Genomic DNA, 18,066 nt, shown 5'->3' on the forward strand with positions numbered 1-18,066 from the left:
TTAATGAGGTTGTCTCGAATTTACTGGTTAACCTGGGGAGAACTGAAGTTCTCCTGAATAGAGACTTCCTGTACTAAAGCAAGCTATGTCTCTCCATTTATACATGTCTCCTTTTTATGCCCCTTTATAAAGTTTTGTAGCTTCCTTCACATAGGTCCCACTAATACTCAGTTTCTAAAAGCGATCTTCAGGGAAATTGCTATTTCCAGTGAGGTCAAAGCATGGAACACACTCAGTTTGGTATCAAAGATGGGCCCTTAAGTGCTGTGGAAACCACTCCATCCCATCTCCTCTTAACTCTGGGCCTACACCAGGAGGTAGCTTCCCTCCTGGAAGATGAAATGTGCCAATCAGTTAATCAGTGGGTAATTGATGGCACTGATTGCATGCCCAGTATAGGGCACAGACCCCCTCTTCAAGGAGCTTTGACGCTGCCTGAGCAGACAAGGGGCACATCCCTTAAGAATGGCGTCCCATATTAATCTATGTGCTGCAGACTCTGTTCTGATGAGAAATAAAGAAGAGGCCTAGAGCAGTCGGGAAAGGTTCCAGGAAGGAGATGGGAACTGAACTGGGTGTTGGCACGTGGTTACCACTTAAAGAAAGAAAGAAAAGGAAGAAAGCAAGGTATAAGCAAGGGAATCACTCCACAACCATTTATTCAGCACCTCCTATGAATCTGAAACTGGCGTAGGCACGTGAAGAAGAGGTTATATGCTCAACAAATGTTTTTACACATTCACTATAAGGCAAGCTCAGTGTTAGGTGCTAGAGAAACCAAGATGAGTAAGATAGACCCTGGCCTTGAGGATCTTGTAAATAAGGGAGATGGACTCTCAGCTAAGTCCAACAATTGTTATGATAGGAATCTGTGCAGCAAATAGCAAAGACTCTTAATATGGTGATGGCGCACCTCCTGGGTACCCATGGATGGGATTCAGTGGGTCTGTGAGCCCCTCAAATTAGATGGTGCTAAGTTATCTGCATAACCAGCATTGGCAGGTTAAGAACCACTGGAGTAGAGTGACATAAAACTCTTGGTTTCTAGACCCTGGCATCTTAATGGCCAGATAAAATATATGTAAGACACCATGACAAATAACAAGTAAACAATTCTAGACTTCCCCCACCCCAGAGGTGTTCTAAGAGTTCAGAGGCAATGCCCAGACTTGGACCAGGCAGATTTGGGTCTGAATCCCAGCTCTGCCATTTATGGCTGTGTGACCTTGGGTGAATTCCATTCCCTTGGAGACTTGATTTCCACATCTGTCATTGAGAAATGAGAATTCTCTCCTCCTGCCTGTTGGGAGGGTGAAATTAGGTAAGGTGTGCAGGTCACCTGGATCTTAGCAGGTCTTCATGGACTGTTCATTCCCTCCTCATGCTTTTACACTTCCGAGGAAGCCACGTAGGGTGGGCTGTGGTTGTGTGTAGGAGGAATCTGAGCCAGGCCTGGAAAGGATGGAGAGGAGGAGGGGAGAGCGGAAGGCATCTCAGACCAGTGGACAGTGTGAATAAAGGGAAAGGAGCCAGAAAAGTCAACTCATGTTGTGAAGATTCGGTCCATTGCAGCCAAGTTGAGAAGGCCTTAAATTCCAGGCTCAGCAGTTTGAACTTTATCCTATAAACTATAGGAGCCGCTAGAGGGTTTGGGCCAAGAGTGTCAACCTCATGGTGAGGTGGCTTTCAGCCCAGCCGCTGCTCATCCATGAATCCCAAGATACCCAGGAAAACAATTTTAAAAGGAAAATTGTAACATGAGCTAAAGCAATGCTTTTCACCTCGGGACCTGGTTAAAAAAGCAGATCCTGATTCATTGGATCACTGAGGTTCTGCATTTCTAACATGCACCCAGGTGATATGGAGGCTGTTTATCCATGAACCTCACTTTGAGTAGCTAGGGGCTAACATATTTCAGTTTTATTATTTGTATTACTATTATCATTCCTGTAACACATGTTGGCTGAGTGCCTGTCATGTGTCAGGCACTGTGCTAGGCCCTAGGGAAAGAGAAAAATCAGACATGAACTCTCTTTTCTAGAAGCTCACAGTCTAATCAGAAGAGATGAGGCATAGCCCTCAGCAACTGTAATTCAAGGTAGAAAGTGATAAATGCCATATTTGGGGGTTCAGATAAAGTGCTTTGACATTTCAGCAAAGAGAAAGATTGTTCCCAGTTGAGGGAGAAATTGCCTGGTGCTTAAGGATATGAATAGAAGCTTCTTTTTCTTATTATTAAACAGTGAGTAAGAACCCAGACTTCAAAGTTGGATTTTAATCCTTACTAGACATGTGACTTTGTTAATCTCTTAAACCTCAGTTGCTTCATCTGTAAAATGAGATACAGTAATAGCAATGCTCCTGGAAGGATTGCATGAGCAAATGTGTGTAAAATATAGTACCTAATAACCGGTTCCTAGGTCATTGTAAATGGTGGCTCTGGTGACTATTATTGTCTCGTTTGCTTTAAAACTTAGCATGGGTCTGTTGGCCCCAAAGCTATTGTATTTGTTGGACAACTTTATGATCTCATTCCAGGGTTAAGTGGCAAATAAAAATGGAAAACCTCAAAGGGAATTTCCAAATCCAAGGAAACCTCCTTTATAAAACTAGTGCTGAAAGATTAGCAGCTATTTCAAATTTTTTGAGTTTTTATTGCGCCAAACTGTTTCAGCTGGGGAGACTTGACTTGGCTGTAGGTGTAGCTAAGTGCTCCTCATAAGAGCCATGTTGAAAAGGAGTTCCACTCGGGCGCCTGGGTGGCTCAGTTGGTTAAGCGACTGCCTTTGGTTCAGGTCATGATCCTGGAGTCCTGGGATCGAGTCCCGCATCGGTCCCGCATCGGGCTCCCTGCTCGGCAGGGAGTCTGCTTCTCCCTCTGACCCTCCCCCCTCTTGTGCTCTCTTTCTTTCATTCTCTCTCTCAAATAAATAAATAAAATCTTTAAAAAAAAAAAAAAAGAAAAGGAGTTCCACTCAATTTACAAGTTGATCAAAATGGTTTTACCACCCACTGGCTCCCCTGAGGTCATCAGCTTGTCTGATCCTGTGAAATAGGTCAAATCAAATCTATAATCCTAGAGTCTCAGAATGTCAGTGCCCGGGGGCATGTTACAAGCCACCCAGCCCCTGCTGGATGCTTTAGGTCCCCATGTCCTGGGGCATCTCCAAGGCCACCTGTTGGTCATTCCTCCAACCAATGTTTAATGAAGGCCTTGGACAAGTGCCACCTCCACTGGTATCTCCAGTTCTTCATCTGGAAAGTAGGGATAATCCCACTTTACTCACAGGCTATTGTAGGAATTAAATGAAATAGAGTCTAGGGAAGTTGGCTGACACATCACAAGGACCCAACAAGCACCGTATCTTTTGGTTTACTTCTTATTTTTTAAATAATATTCTTTGGATTTTTCCCAATTACAAAATAATTCAAGTTTATGGAGAAAATTTTGGAAAACACCGAAAAGCACACAGAGGGGAAATTCACCCATGATTCTACCACCCAAGCATAAACACTGTAGACGTCTCCTTCCATGTGTATCCTTCAGTCCTTTATCCATATCCACATGCATATTTTGTCTCCCCATGTACTATCTTGGTGGTGATTGACAGCTTCTGCCAAAGGCGGCCTGCATTCAAATTCTAACTCTATCACCCACTGGCTCTGTGACATCCAGCGACTTACCTTCCATTCCCCAGAGTGTAATGGTCATGGCCTCCAGGGGGCGCGTGCAGTTTGGCCACAGTCACCTAGAAGTGCTGTAGACGACCGTGTGGAATGGCGCCCCCTAGCGCTACGCCGGGCACAGCCATGCTGGGCTGCTTGGGAACATAGGCGGAAAGCACCGGAGATTAAGCATTTCCTCAGTGACTGGCACAGAGTAAGAGCTTGTCAAACGGTAGCCACTACTCCACAAACGCACCCTGTGGTTTTGAAGACTGGAGGCTCACAGAGGGTTGAGACCTTGTGTTCACTGCTCTGATTTGTTGAATGGCATTTTAAGGGTGACCCACTGGGATCACATCCAGCCAAGAAATACTTCTCCCCAAGTAGATCCCGCTCAGCCTTGGCTTTTGAGCCTTACACTTCCAATCCCTCTAAATCGCCCTTGCCCTCAGGCAGGCAAAGCCCAAGTGGCATGGGTGGGCTCACTGCACCATCTGCTAAACTCTCAGAGGTACCCGCCCCCCAGCTCCACCTCCTACACTCCCCACCCAGCTAGAAGTGTTCCAATGACATGTTGTCCCACTGGATCTGCTTAAAAGGCCTCAGTAGGAGCCACAGTGTTTCCCGGGCTGCTCCTAGACGTCTGCTCAAATTCACTAGGGATTTGAGCTAGTGTGCAGGATAGCTTGAAATGACAGCTAGAGGGGCGCCCGGGTGGCTCAGTCGTTAAGCGTCTGCCTTCGGCTCAGGTCATGATCCCAGGGTCCTGGGATCGAGCCCCGCATCGGGCTCCCTGCTCGGCCAGGAGCCTGCTTCTCCGTCTCCCACTGCCCCCTGCTTGTGTTCCCTCTCTCACTGTGTCTCTCTGTCAAATAAATAAATAAAATCTTTAAAAAAAAAAAAAAGAAAGAAAGAAATGACAGCTAGAGATGGCACAAGAAACTGAATCACATACTCAGTAGATCAGTCGGTCATTGAGCAAATATTTATTCAGCAGCTACCACGTGCTCCAGGCTGGGTTCTCCCGTGAGAAACTGTTTCCCTGTTCACTTTTCCCTCAATCCCTTGAGTTCCTCAAAGTGGAATTCCTCTTAGTTTAGCAAGTAGTTAATACCCCGCAACCCCAGCTAATCTCCCTTTTTGAAAAAGAGAGCAGGCCTCAGGCCCACCACTGTCTGGAGCAATCCAGAGATACTAATACCATTTTTTTCATCTTATTTTTCTCTACTATGACATTCTATTTATAACAAGTGGTGCCAATTAAAAAATAGTGACAGAAAGCTTCCTAAAAAATGTTTAGTTTAGACACCAAAAATTAGTTGATCTAAAGAAAAGCATTGAGTAACTGGTGCTGAGGGAGCTCCAGACTTGAGAGAGTTTCTTTCCCAGAAAAACGAGTGAACACTGCATGCAATTTCAGCATGTTTGAGAACCATAGGGTGCCCATCCTCGGGTCTGTGTTGGACAGAGCATAGGGTGGGAGTCCCCACACCCAGTCAGCACAGGAGATCCTGTGCTCTTTGCCACATTCCTCATCTTTGCAGCAGTAATACTTCATTAGCAACAGTGTTGCAGTAACAGTCGTGGCTGTGTCTGAAGCCGTCGGAATAGTTGTACTTATTGGGTGCTTTTTTTTTTTTTAAAGATTTTATTTATTTATTTGAGAGAGAGAGAATGAGAGACAGAGAGCACGAGAGGGAAGAGGGCAGAGGGGGAAGCAGACCCCCAGCTGAGCAGGGAGCCCGACGCGGGACTCGATCCCGGGACTCCAGGATCATGACCTGAGCCGAAGGCAGTCGCTTAACCAACTGAGCCACCCAGGCGCCCCTCTTGGGTGCTTTTGACATGCCTGGCACTTACCAAGCCCAAGTGCATCTCCTCCACACAGAAAAGAACTATCACTGTCCCCATTTTCCAGGAATCTGAGCCTCACTGAGCTCAAGTAGCTTCTCCAGAGTCAGCACTTGAACCCAGATCTACCACCTTAAGACGTCTGAACAGGTCCCTAACCACTGACCTGCACGTTTGTTGAATCAGCGTTTGTTGAATCAAATGAATGATGCTTGAACATGTTCTGGCAGTCGCTCTGCTAGTCACCAGCTGAGTGACCTTGAGCAGGACGCTCACCCTCACTGAGCTTCTGTTAAGGAAGTTTTCCTGGCCCTGTCAAGCCAGGATTCTAAGACGCAGGGCAAGGAACATCACAGCATTTCATGAGCAAGAGAAGTGGAGCTAGGCTCAAGGACATGCACTATGAGCTGGTGGCCTTGTCAGAAAGGCTGACACAGCCCTGACCTAAAGCAGAGAGAGCAGGCTTCCTGGAACCGCATTTCCTTGCTTCCCTCTCTTCACGGCTTTTTGGGTCCCCAAAGGTCTGTTTGGGTGCCCAGGAGAAAAGATCCCTGTCACTGATCCTCTTTCACGCCAAAGAGGCTCAGCACCCTCCCTAATTAGCTACGGCTTCTTGGCTGCATCCGGACCACCCGGTGTAGCAAACAAGACCCTGGGGGGAGGGGCGGAGAGAAGGGGCGGAAATATGCTTGGAATCCGAGAGGCCACTCGTCTAGCCCTTGACACACACTGCCCCCCTGTGGTGGGTCTAGAGAAGAGGGCACGTCCCAGCAAGGACGGGCAGGGCTTCCATCTCTGGCTTCATGGAGAGAACTCAGATCAAACCAGTCAACTAAAGGAGGGAAAGTGAGGCCCAGAAAGGGAAAGCAACTCATTCAGAATGATACATCGAGTTACCAAACATAGGTCCCACCTATAGACTTCCTGTGATTAGATTTCCAGCCCAATTGGTGATTGACAAGAATAAGAACTATTTGGTTGGGGTGCTTGGGTGGAGCAGTCAGTTAAGCATTTGACTCTTGGTTTTGGCTCAGGTCGTGATCTCAGGCTCATGAGATGGAGCCCCAAGTCCAGCTCCGCTCTAAGTGCGGAGACTTCGTCAGATTCTCTCTCCCTCTCCCTCTGCCCCTCCCACTCGTGCTCTCTCTTTCTCTCCCTCACAAAAATATATAAATAAATCTAAAAAAAAAAAGAATTATTTGGTTAATTAGCATTAATGCAAAATTGATTGGGTGGCAGGCTCCTGGTACCCTGAGTGCTAATAAGGACTTTACATGTTTTATCTTCTTAATTCTCAAAATAACCCAGAGGCATTGTACCATTATTAGCCCCATTTTACTGATGAGAAAACTGAGACTTAGGGACACTGTAAAAACCTGCCCAAGGTCACTTGACTGCTGGTGAGACAGCCTGGATTCTATCCTAAGGAGTCCAATTCTAATAAGGAAAGAGACTCCCTATCAGAGGTCACTGAGGGTTTGCTCAGGGTGGGCATGTAATACTGGGGTCTGCAGGAGGACAAAATAAAACAGAATGCAAAGGGAACAAGAGGGCAAAGTCATTATTCAGCTTTCAGACAAGTGAGGATTAAAGACTGACCAAAGCCAGAGTTGCAGATGTGGAGAGAAAATATCACAATCATACACAGCCAATGGGAAGGTGAATTGGTATAACTAGCTCAGAAGGCGATTTGGCTAGCTGTCAGCACTTAAATGTGCCACTGACTCAGTGGTTCCTCATGGAGGAGTAGATCCTACAGAAACACTCAAACACGCAAAAAGCAAAACGCATAAGGTTTTTCATTACTACAGTTTGTAACAGCCAAAATTGGAAATCACTACTTGACTATCATTAGAAAAGAATTAAGGTTGGAGAACGTTAAACTAGTATATATCCAAACCATAGGATGTAATGTTCTGATGTGGGGAAATGTTTTATATACATATACATGTGCATAAATTAGATATAAATAATATATATATTTAAATTAAATATAAATAAATATTTTTTTTCAGATTTATTTATTCACTTTAGAGAGAGAGAGTATGTGAGTGCATGGGAGGGAGGGGCAGAGGGAGAGGGAGAGAAAATCCCAAGCCGACTCTGCGCTGAACTCGGGGCCTGACGTGGGTCTGGATCTCACAACCCCGAGATCACCACCTGAGCTGAAACCAAGAGTCAGACACTTAACCGACTAGGCCACCCAGACACCCCTGTCTTATACATATTCTAAGTGAAGAAAGAAATTTGGGGAAAGGAACGTGTATGACCCCATTAAAAAAAAAATCTAAAAGGATAAAAATAAAACTGTGAACTCTGGTCCTCTATCTGAATGGAGAAGAATTTTTAATTTATATTATATAGAGTTTTTTTTGTAATGTAATTTTTTAAAAATCAGTATGTATCACTCTTTATTTTAAGTAAATGGGGTGGTTGCTATATATTTTTTTTAAGATTTCATTTTTAAGTAATCTCTACACCCAGTGTGGGGCTCAAACTTAAAACTCTAAGATCAAGAATCGCACGCTCTACCGACTGAGCTAGCAAGGCGCCCCAAGTGAGGTTCTTTAATAGACTATTTTTTAGAGCAGTTTTATATTCACACCCAAATTGACAGGAAGGTACTGAGATTTCCCTCACACCCACTTCCCCCACACATGCACAGCCTCCGCCATTGACACCAGCCCCTACCAGAGTAGTTCATTTGCTACAATGGATGAACCTCACGACACATCATTGTCACCCAAAGTCCATAGTTTACATTAGAGCTCACTCTTGGTGTTACACATGCTATGGGTTTGGACAAGTGTAGAATGACATGTATCTGCCATTATAACATCATACAGAGTAGTTTCCCTGCTCTAAAAATCCTGTGCTCCCTCTAATCACCTCTCCATCTGTTATTTTTGTAATAAAAATATACAAATCTGGAAAGGGAAAGAAAAGAAATGAAGAGGTAGTCCTTGCCCAGAAGGAATTTAAAGTCTGAGTGGTGAGCGAGGACTCAGCCAGCCCTGGGATGGCTTTACAACTTTAACAGGCAAATAGTAAAATAACAGAATAAGATGTGATTGTGTACCTTCTGTGGAATACAGAACGAAGAAGTCAATGTGAGTTGGGAGGGGCTCATCAGAGCAGAGTTCCTGGAGAAGACTCCTGACTGGGCCAGGATATAAAGTATTTTTAGAAAATGGCCACTATTTATTATTTATTATCCCCGTGTCAAGTATTTTACATGGATATTTTCTTGTGTCCAAAATAACCCTATGGAACAGATACTATCTCCAATTTGTGGATGAGAAAATGGAGGCCAATTAACTTTTCTTTTTTTTTTTTTTTTAAAGATTTTATTTATTTATTTGACAGAGAGAGACACAGCGAGAGAGGGAACACAAGCAGGGGGAGTGGGAGAGGGAGAAGCAGGCTTCCCGCAGAGCAGGGAGCCCGATGCGGGACTCGATCCCAGGACCCCGGGATCATGACCCGAGCCAAAGGCAGTCGCCCAACCAACTGAGCCACCCAGGCGCCCCGGCCAATTAACTTTTCTAAAGTCAACAGCCAGTACACCAAAAAAGGGGACTCAAAACTACGTCTGAGTGATCCCACATCCTGTATTCAAGCCACGGGATCACATTGCCTAAGTCGGCAGAAGGGTGACACAGGTAGGCAAAGAATGGAATGCAGAGAATGTCCGTCTCAGAAGAACTAGTAGCTCAGGGAGCCCAAACTCACAATATGGCTATAAATAAATGCTATGAAAAAAGTCAGCATCATCCCCTTACTTTGGGCTGAATACTTCTCAGAGCCATAGTCCTTGAAGAATACTTTGTAAGAAAATAAAGGCAAAGATCCAGCGCGTCTTTATCCTTGATAAGGGGTTTCCAGTATGACGGAGGTGAAGAAGAACCAGAAAGAAATGCCACGTGGGCGCAGGAGGACAGAGTAACATTTATGCCGCTATCATGATGTCACAGGTATTCTGTTGCAATGACCTGTTAACACATCTGCCTCCCCACTGGTCTGTGGGCGGAGGCCACACCCCAAGTCATCTCTGTATCCCTGCAGCTTGGCCTCAAGCCTGGCACTTAGCAGGAACTCAGTATTTATGGAATGAATGAATGAGCAAACGGATAGATGTATAAATATGGAAATAGCTACTACTCTCATATGTTGGTGTCCCGATCCATAAAATGAGACCGACAATAGTACATGCATCAAAGGATTATTGTGACAATTAAATGGGCTGATGGTATGAAGGTTTAGCACAAGAGCTGTACAGAGCACACACACGATATGAACAGTGGTTCTGAAGAATATCAGCCATTGGCATTATTGTTGTTAGTGTATCCTTTAAAAGAGCCAGTCCCTAAGGATGTATCCCCATTAAGCCATTTATATTTTACTGTCAAATTCAATGGGGTGGGCAAGCAAAGTTACGAGTTTGTTTTCAGCAAGCTGTCCTACTCTTGATCTCCTCACTGCCGCATGACTATCTATGCATCCCCAGCCCTGGACCCTACGTGTCCTCATTAGGGCGGTTTGCCTGCCTGTGTACACGCTCCATTAGCATTTACCCTCCAGGGTAATGCACAAGGTTTCCTAGCTTTTCCACCTTCTCTCCGCTTCTCCCAAAATTTATTCTCCAGTTTTGAATCTGTCAAGACCAGTGCCTATGCCCTTCAGACTCAGTGACAGAAACCAGAACATCCCCCTGGACAGAGACAACTCATCTGGTCATGGGTACTAAGTGTTCACATGCCAAATGTGCACTTCAGCCGGAGCCTTCCATACAGCGTCTTAATCCAAAGGAGTATCTGGGAGGGTGGGATGAAAACCTAATGGGGCTGGCCTTGTCACAGATCAGACCACGATCACACCACAGATGAGACCACAGATCAGACCACGCCCTCATCTCCCTCCCCAAAGCAAACCAAGAATCTAGCCCACTCCCACATTTCCCCAACTGATTCAGGTTGCTTGGCTGGCTCAGTCGGTACAGCATGCACTTCTTGATCTCAGGTTGTGAGTTTGAGCCACGTTGGGTGTAGAGATTACTTAAAGAAACTTAAAAAAAAAGAAAAGAAAAGAATCAGTACCTGTATAATTAGCACTTACATTCATGTATGGGTAGCCCTCTTTCCTTTTTTTTTTTTTTTAAGAGTTTATTTAGAGGAGGCAGGAGTAGAGGGAGAAGGAGAGAGAGAGACTCTCAAGCAGACTCCACGCTGAGCATGGAGCCCAGCGTGGGGCTTGATCTCAAGATCCTGAGATCGTGACCTGAGCCGAAATCAAGAGTCGGACACTTAATCAAATGAGTCACCCAGGCATCCCTGGATAATCCTCTTTCTAAGTTTAAACCCTTGCCTGGCTTAACCCTGCACCAGGAGCCCAGGGACATGGTTTGAAGTAACAAAAAAGGAAGGAAGGAAGGAAAGAAGGAAGGGAGGGAAGGGAGGGAAAGGAGGGAGGAAGAGAGGAAGAGAGGAAGGAGGGAAGGTCCTATAAAGTATAATTGCATTTATCAAAACATTTAAAGATATATATACAACAGGAAAAAAAATCTGAAGGTATATGCACCAAATGTGATCTCTCTGCATTGCAGGGTTGTGTGTGCTTTCAAAATATTTTTTTTTCTTTTTGCTTTTTTGTATTTTCTCATTTTTCCACAAAGGGTATTATAAATAGCATTTTAAAAACGTATTTTGTGGGCGCCTGGGTGGCTCAGTCGTTAAGCGTCTGCCTTCGGCTCAGGTCGTGATCCCGGGGTCCTGGGATCGAGCCCCGCATCGGGCTCCCTGCTCAGCGGGAAGCCTGCTTCTCCCTCTCCCTCTCCCCCTGCTTGTGCTCTCTCTCTCTCACTGTGTCTCTCTCTGTCAAATAAATAAATAAAATCTTTTAAAAGAAAATAAATAAAAAAATAAAAACATATTTTGTATTCAAACAGAATTTAGTTTAAATCCCAGCTATACTACCAACATGCTGTGCAACCTGGGGCAAGTCATTTACTCTCTCCAAGTCTTAGTTGCCTTGCATTTAAAATGGAAATTGTTTTTAATTTAATATTGCCATAAAATATTTTTAGCTCTGAAATTGAGGGGTGAGTTAATCATGTTTCTCCATCATAGCACCTCATTGTATTTTATTGATTTATTTCCTTTCATTTCCATTTCCCTCTGCCTACACCCTTAGGCAACTATTTTGTGTTTGACATTATTTGAAGTTTTTTTGCAAAATGTGTGTGGTTTTTGGTGTGTTACTTAAATAGTATTATGTTGTAAATCTCCATTCTGTTTCCTATCTGTTCATAAAGAATGATGTTTTTAAGATCTTTCCATAGAGCTATATGCACATGCCATCCAGGGCTCTAAGTGCGACACAATGGCTGTGCTAGGCATCTACCCCACTCTACTTTTCTATAATTCCCAGTGAGGGACACCTAGGTTCTCGCCAACTCTCTGTCACCATAAGCAGCACGGCTCTGAATATACTCACGCATGTCCCCTTATGGACCTGTGCAAAAGTTCTTTGAGATCTGTGCCCTGGAGCAGAACTGCGGGGTCAAGAAGTCTGTATATATAATTAATGAGACCAAGTAGGGCCAGAGTCTCCAGTACCGCTTCACAGCCTGTGCCCCCACCAGCCATGCAGAAGGCTCCCCCCTGTCCCCACAACCCTACCTACATCTAGCACTCTCCAGCTTTCTGATTTTTGCCAGCCTAACAGATACGTTGTATCTCTTTGTGGTTTTCATTGTAATTTATTTGACTCCCTAATATTTTGAGCATCTTGGTCTATGTTCATTAGCCCTGAGGTTTCCTGTTTTGTAAATTGCCCGTTCATTTTCTTTGCCCACATTTCTCCTGGGAATGCTCTTTTTCTTGTTGATTTGCAGGAGTTCCTTATATATTCTAAACATCGATGCCTTTGACTGTCTTAAACATTGGAAATATCTTCTCGCATCCTTGCCTCATAGTTTATCTTTTTGAAGTGTTAAGTCGTCTTTCTTTCACCCCCTAGATCAAAAAGATCGTCCTTTACGTTGTCTTCTTTTACCTTTAAAGTTTTACCTTTCACATTTAGGTCTTTAATACCTCTCATATTCACTATGGAAATAAATCGGTGTCTGCTTCAAGGCCTTTCTGTAGGACAAAATAATATAGCTAAGCGCCTAGCGCAATGCTTCCGACCTAAGAGCTGTGCGAATGCAGGTGATGCTGATTATCGCTGGGCTAGAAAGTGGTAAGCGCTGCCCCGGGAAATCGAGAGAAATGGGAGCTTAGGTGCTGGTTAGCTAGACCAGGAAAGGTTTTAGGGGTGAAGCGGAAGTCATCGAGGTTGGCCCTAAAAAGGAATGTCGGATTCGCTCACTGTGAGATGGAAAGGCGAGCACTCCGGGCAGAGAAGGCGGCCTGGGCAGAGCCGTGGCGGCGGGGGTGCGGCGCGTTCGCGGCGTTTAGGCGGAGCACGCGGAGGAGAGGGCCCGACTACTCACGAACTGCTGTCTGTCTTTCCGCCCCTGTGCCCACCCCACCCCTCCCCGCTGCAGGCTCCCTGTTCTCCACCCTGAAGCCCCCCGACGCCGTGTTCAAGGTGGTGTTCTGGCTGGGCTACTTCAACAGCTGCCTCAACCCCATCATCTACCCGTGCTCCAGCAAGGAGTTCAAGCGCGCCTTCGTGCGCATCCTCGGGTGCCAGTGCCGCGGCCGCCGCCGCCGCCGCCGTCGCCGTCGCCGTCGCCTGGGCGGCTGCGCCTACACCTACCGGCCGTGGACGCGCGGCGGCTCGCTGGAGCGCTCGCAGTCGCGCAAGGACTCGCTGGACGACAGCGGCAGCTGCCTGAGCGGCAGCCAGCGGACCCTGCCCTCGGCCTCGCCGAGCCCGGGCTACCTGGGCCGCGGCGCGCCGCCGGCCGTCGAGCTGTGCGCCTTCCCCGAGTGGAAGGCGCCCGGCGCGCTCCTGAGCCTGCCCGCGCCCGAGCCCCCCGGCCGTCGCGGCCGCCACGACTCGGGCCCGCTCTTCACCTTCAAGCTCCTGGCGGAGCCCCAGAGCCCCGGGGACGACGGCGGCGCCAGCAACGGCGGCTGCGAGGCCGCGACCGACGTGGCCAACGGGCAGCCGGGCTTCAAAACCAACATGCCCCTGGCGCCCGCGCAGTTTTAGGGTCCCCCCCAGAGGTGGGGAGGAAACCATCGTGGGGGGGGAGGGCGGGCGGGCGGAGGGGGTAGGGGACGTCGGCGCCGGGAGACCCGGGCCCGGGGTGGGGGCGGGTCCGGGGGGGAGGGGGGGTGGGGAGAGGGGCAGCTGCTTTTCTGGCAGGGGCATGGGTGCCAGGTACAGCGCGGAGAGCTGGGCCGAGCATGCTGAGAGCTTGGGGGACCCGACGCCGGCCGGGATTTCCGTCTCTCTCTCTCTCTGTACATATCCAAACGAGTCCCTTGTACATGTATTTAACCGTGGGTACACGTGCGTGTGTCTGTGCGGTGTCCGTGTGGTCTGCATGTGTGCGTGTGTGGGGCCGCCCGCGCGGGGCCAGAGCGAGTGTGCGCCCGGGAGGCAGCGGGGGCGTTGTTTGTCTCGTGACTTCGTACCTCTCAAGCCCCTCCTTGTACTTCACTTAATGATGGCACTTGGGTGGGGTTGGAAACAAATCAGACATTAAAGGTCATTTCTCCTGTGCGCCTTTGAGCAGTTTGTGAACGGGGCGGTGGGCAGGATCTGGAGTCTCCTTTTCCGCTTCAGGTTTGTCCCCCGTCCATCCCACTGGTCCTGTGGCCAATAGTTGTGCTGGGGCCCCTTGGCCCCCCTTCACCCTTGCCGTTACTGCCCTCCAGGGCTAAACAGATCTGACCCTGTGGCTGAAAGTGAGCCGGTGGATTGGTCCCATAAATCCTGCCTGCCTGCTTTGGACCCTTAGCAGTATCTAATCCTTCTGCTGTGGACAACACTGGGCAATGTCTGGTCTGGTCCTAGGGACCCCAATCCTAGCTGGGGCTCTGTGGCCAGGATAGTAGGCGGGCCTGTCACTTGAGAGGGGATGGGACTCAGAGAGATGGATTGGTTCCTTTCACCTCCTCCCTGCACCCCAAGGCCAAACACTCCATTATTTACCTGTGTCCACGGAACCCGATAAAGAAGTCCAGACTGAAGGATTTTCTGGATAAGATATGGATCCAGGTGACCAAGCAACATACATGAGCACAAAAAGCCTCATAAGCTCGGATCACTGAGGAGCCTGCCTGGGAAAGAAGCACTGAGGAAAGTCACACAGAGAGGTGGAGCATACCTGGGAGAAGGTAATCTCCACTGATTTACTGCATGACCTCAAGAGTCACATGCCCTTTCTGGATCTTGGTTTCCCATCTGTGTAATGATGTAAGTTCTTTTCTGCCTCTAAAGGCCTCCAATTTGGTAAAATAATATTATTATTATAAATATAAATATAGGACGGGGAACAAAACGGAGCATTTTTCTTCCCTAAAATTCAAAAAAAGCATGACAGGAACACACCCACCTCAATCCCTTTCTCTTCCCACTTTGCTTTTCCTTTGCTGAGTTTCATACTTTTTCAAATGGCAGGAGACTTTTCTAATAATGTTAGTGCATCAATCATTTATTCTATAGGTGATTGAATAGAAAATGCTTAGTGAAAAGGAGCAATAGGGCGCCTGGGTGGCTCAGTCGTTAAGCGTCTGCCTTTGGATCAGGTCATGATCCCAGGGTCCTGGGATCGAGCCCCACATCGGGCTCCCTGCTCCGCGGGAAGCCTGCTTCTCCCTCTCCCACTCCCCCTGCTTGTGTTCCTTCTCTCGCTGTGTCTCTCTCTGTGAAAAAAATAAATAAAATCTTAAAAAAAAAAAAAAAAGAAAAGAAAAGGAGCAATAGTTCATGTAACTGAAAAGTGTAGGGGTATCAGGCATGGCTGCATCCAGGAGCTTAAACAAGATTGTCAGCTTGCTCAGAAGGCTCTAACTCTTTCATTGAGCTTTCCTCTTTTAGCTCTGCTTATCTTTCCTCATTTCCTTCCTGCAAATAGCTTTTTCACACCATTCTTACAACTTGAACCCCCCCCAAAAGGAGAAATATCTCCCACCAGTTCTGATTTAAAAAAAAAAAAAAAATAGAAAAAGTCCTGAGAAGCTAGATGTTCTTTGTCAGAGACCCCGTTGAGACTCTGATGAAAACTGTACATTCTCCTTCCAGAAAAAAAATGCACTATATACATATAATATTTTTATACAATTTCAAATGACTCATCCCTGTTTAAGATCCCATGAACCAAGCATGCTATCCCAGATCCATAGGTTATTTGAGCTAGACTGGATTTTCAGAATTATCTAGGCCAATCCCCTCATCTTTACAGATAGGGAGACTGAGATAAATAACTTGACTAAGTGACACTGAACTAGGACTAGGACCCCTAGGATGAGGCCTCCCTGTCCAGTACCTTTTCCACTCCCTTGTGCTGCCATGTTGCGGTTGAGTACATCCTCCAACAGAGAATAAATGTCTTCTTGCCTCAATACAGATAAGAGTCCTAGGAAAAGAAGAGCCTGAACCCAATTTCCAGGGAAGAAGGAGCAGTTTGGAGCAGTCCTCTGAAAGCATTTTGTTAGCAACACAGATCTTTCAAAGCCTTACACAGACTCCTGACATAATTGTGGACCAGAGTAAAGAAGGAAAGGGACAATAGACCCTCAACCCCTTGATTGCCCTCCTCCTCAGCCCCTCCCTCTGGCCTGCCGCAAGCACCCGAGGGTTCCACAGAATGAGGTCTGAAAATCACCGGTTTAGTGCAAGCAAGCTGGAGTCAATAGGACCTGGGTTCAGCTCTTGGCTCTGTGTCACCTTGAGCAGTTCACCCCCTGCCTCTTTGGTCTGTTTTCCCATCTACCAAATGGACATGATCATCACAGCCTATCAGGAATCCCAAAGGATTCAGTGAGACAATTGTGGTATAAACACCGAAGTGTGGCTCCCTGGGCAAGTGCAAGTTGTAACTTGGACCACAGATACGTGAAGCCATAGGCACCAAAGGCGTTTCCTGAGCTGCTCGGTTCTGATGACCTCACACATCACTGGTGTTTGGAGGCCGCTCAGGCGACACAGGAAGGCAACGGCAACCTCCTGCCTTTTTCCAAAAGGAAAGGTGGCCAAGCAGTGGCCCACATCCTCACAGGGTGCTGGGTTCCAGATCGGACTCCAGTCAGAGTCTGTATTATGCTACCTCTTCAGGTTACCTCACTGTGGTCGGACCGAGAGAGGGCCTGGAATTCAAGAGCCCTTGGGGAAAACAAGTCTTCTCTACTCTGACCTCCCCACTGGCAGCAAAGCAGGCCTACTGAATCCAGCCACCCAAACACTCCTGGGTCATTGTCACCACTGAGACATGCACAGGAATACATCTGCCAACCAAAGTAAAGAAGCAAGTGGCTTGGCAAAATGAGGTGATAGTTCTCCAGATCAGGGTTCAAAGCCTACCTCTGCCATTTAGTAGCTCTGTGACCTTGAGCAGCTCATGTTACCGGTCTAAACCTCAGTTTTCTTAACTATAAAATAATAATAGTACCTACCTCAGAGGTAGATCAAATGACTTCATGAGTATAAATCAACACCATGTCAGTCACTTGGAAACATCTGATGCGTGATAGCTATTAGCAGAGGTATTAACTATTCAATCTTTACTTTGACATATGAAGTTTAGAAAATCTGAATAAATGGACAAAGAAAACAAATTCTGTGTCATTCACTAAAGTCCAGGGTTTTAGGACTCAGGGTCCAACTTGAAGAAGAAAGACAAGTTTATAACAGAGTAAAGGAATTTTGTGTCCTACAGCATGAGCAAACACGTTACTCAAAGAGGAGTTCAGCCCAAATTTGAAAGGAAAAATGAAATTTAATAAAAGTTATAGAACATTCCAGAAAAAGTTATAGAACATTCCAGACAAAGCCAGAATGGGTGCATGAGGGAAGTCTGGATGTCTTAGGGCTTGTGCATCCTATGATGGGGAGCAAAGGCAGGGGGCGGGGAGGGGCCTGCGGGGCACACAGAGCTGCTCTGAGCACACACCTGGGTTCAAGGCTCAGCTCTACTAATTGATCCAGGTGCCTTGACCTCCCTGCAGCCAATTGCCTTGCATGTAAATTGAGAATATAGTTAGCACGCACCCCACAAGTTTGGGATGAAACAAAACATGAAAGAGCTTGGCCCAGAGTAGGCACTATTTTTAGTACCTGTGGGTGACGTTATATATCCCCCATTCCAGCAATTCTCAACTTTTCCTGCATCAGCAGCTCCTTTAAGAATCTGATGAAAACCAGAAACAAGTGAGTGTATCAGCCCAACTTTCACCTACAATTCAGGCCCCCTGAATCTCCCAATGGACACATGAAACCCAGGTTATAAACTTCTCAACAGATTTGACTCCCTGAAAATATAGAAGTAGTCAAATCCAGAGAGAGGTACACACAGAAAGAAGAACATCTTTGGCCCAGTCCTCCTGGAGTTCAGCCTGGATAAGAGGTGGGCAGGCACCAGGCAATCCCATTGGA

The 18,066-nt window shown here is 46.8% G+C and overlaps 1 protein-coding gene across 1 annotated transcript in view; it reads left to right on the forward strand.

Moving 5' to 3' along the window:
* The window catches only part of ADRA1B (adrenoceptor alpha 1B), a 49,209-nt gene extending 35,532 nt beyond the window's left edge, over positions 1 to 13,677 (forward strand). The window contains exon 2 of the mRNA XM_081826265.1: positions 13,064 to 13,677. Coding sequence (XP_081682391.1) covers positions 13,064 to 13,677 — 614 coding nt within the window. The remainder of the gene's footprint in view (positions 1 to 13,063) is intronic.
* The last annotated feature ends 4,389 nt before the right edge of the window (positions 13,678 to 18,066 follow it).

Source organism: Leptonychotes weddellii, chromosome 7, assembly GCF_054177405.1.
Source record: "Leptonychotes weddellii isolate Sample4059 chromosome 7, ASM5417740v2, whole genome shotgun sequence".
In the NCBI taxonomy this organism is placed as follows: Eukaryota; Metazoa; Chordata; class Mammalia; order Carnivora; family Phocidae; genus Leptonychotes; species Leptonychotes weddellii.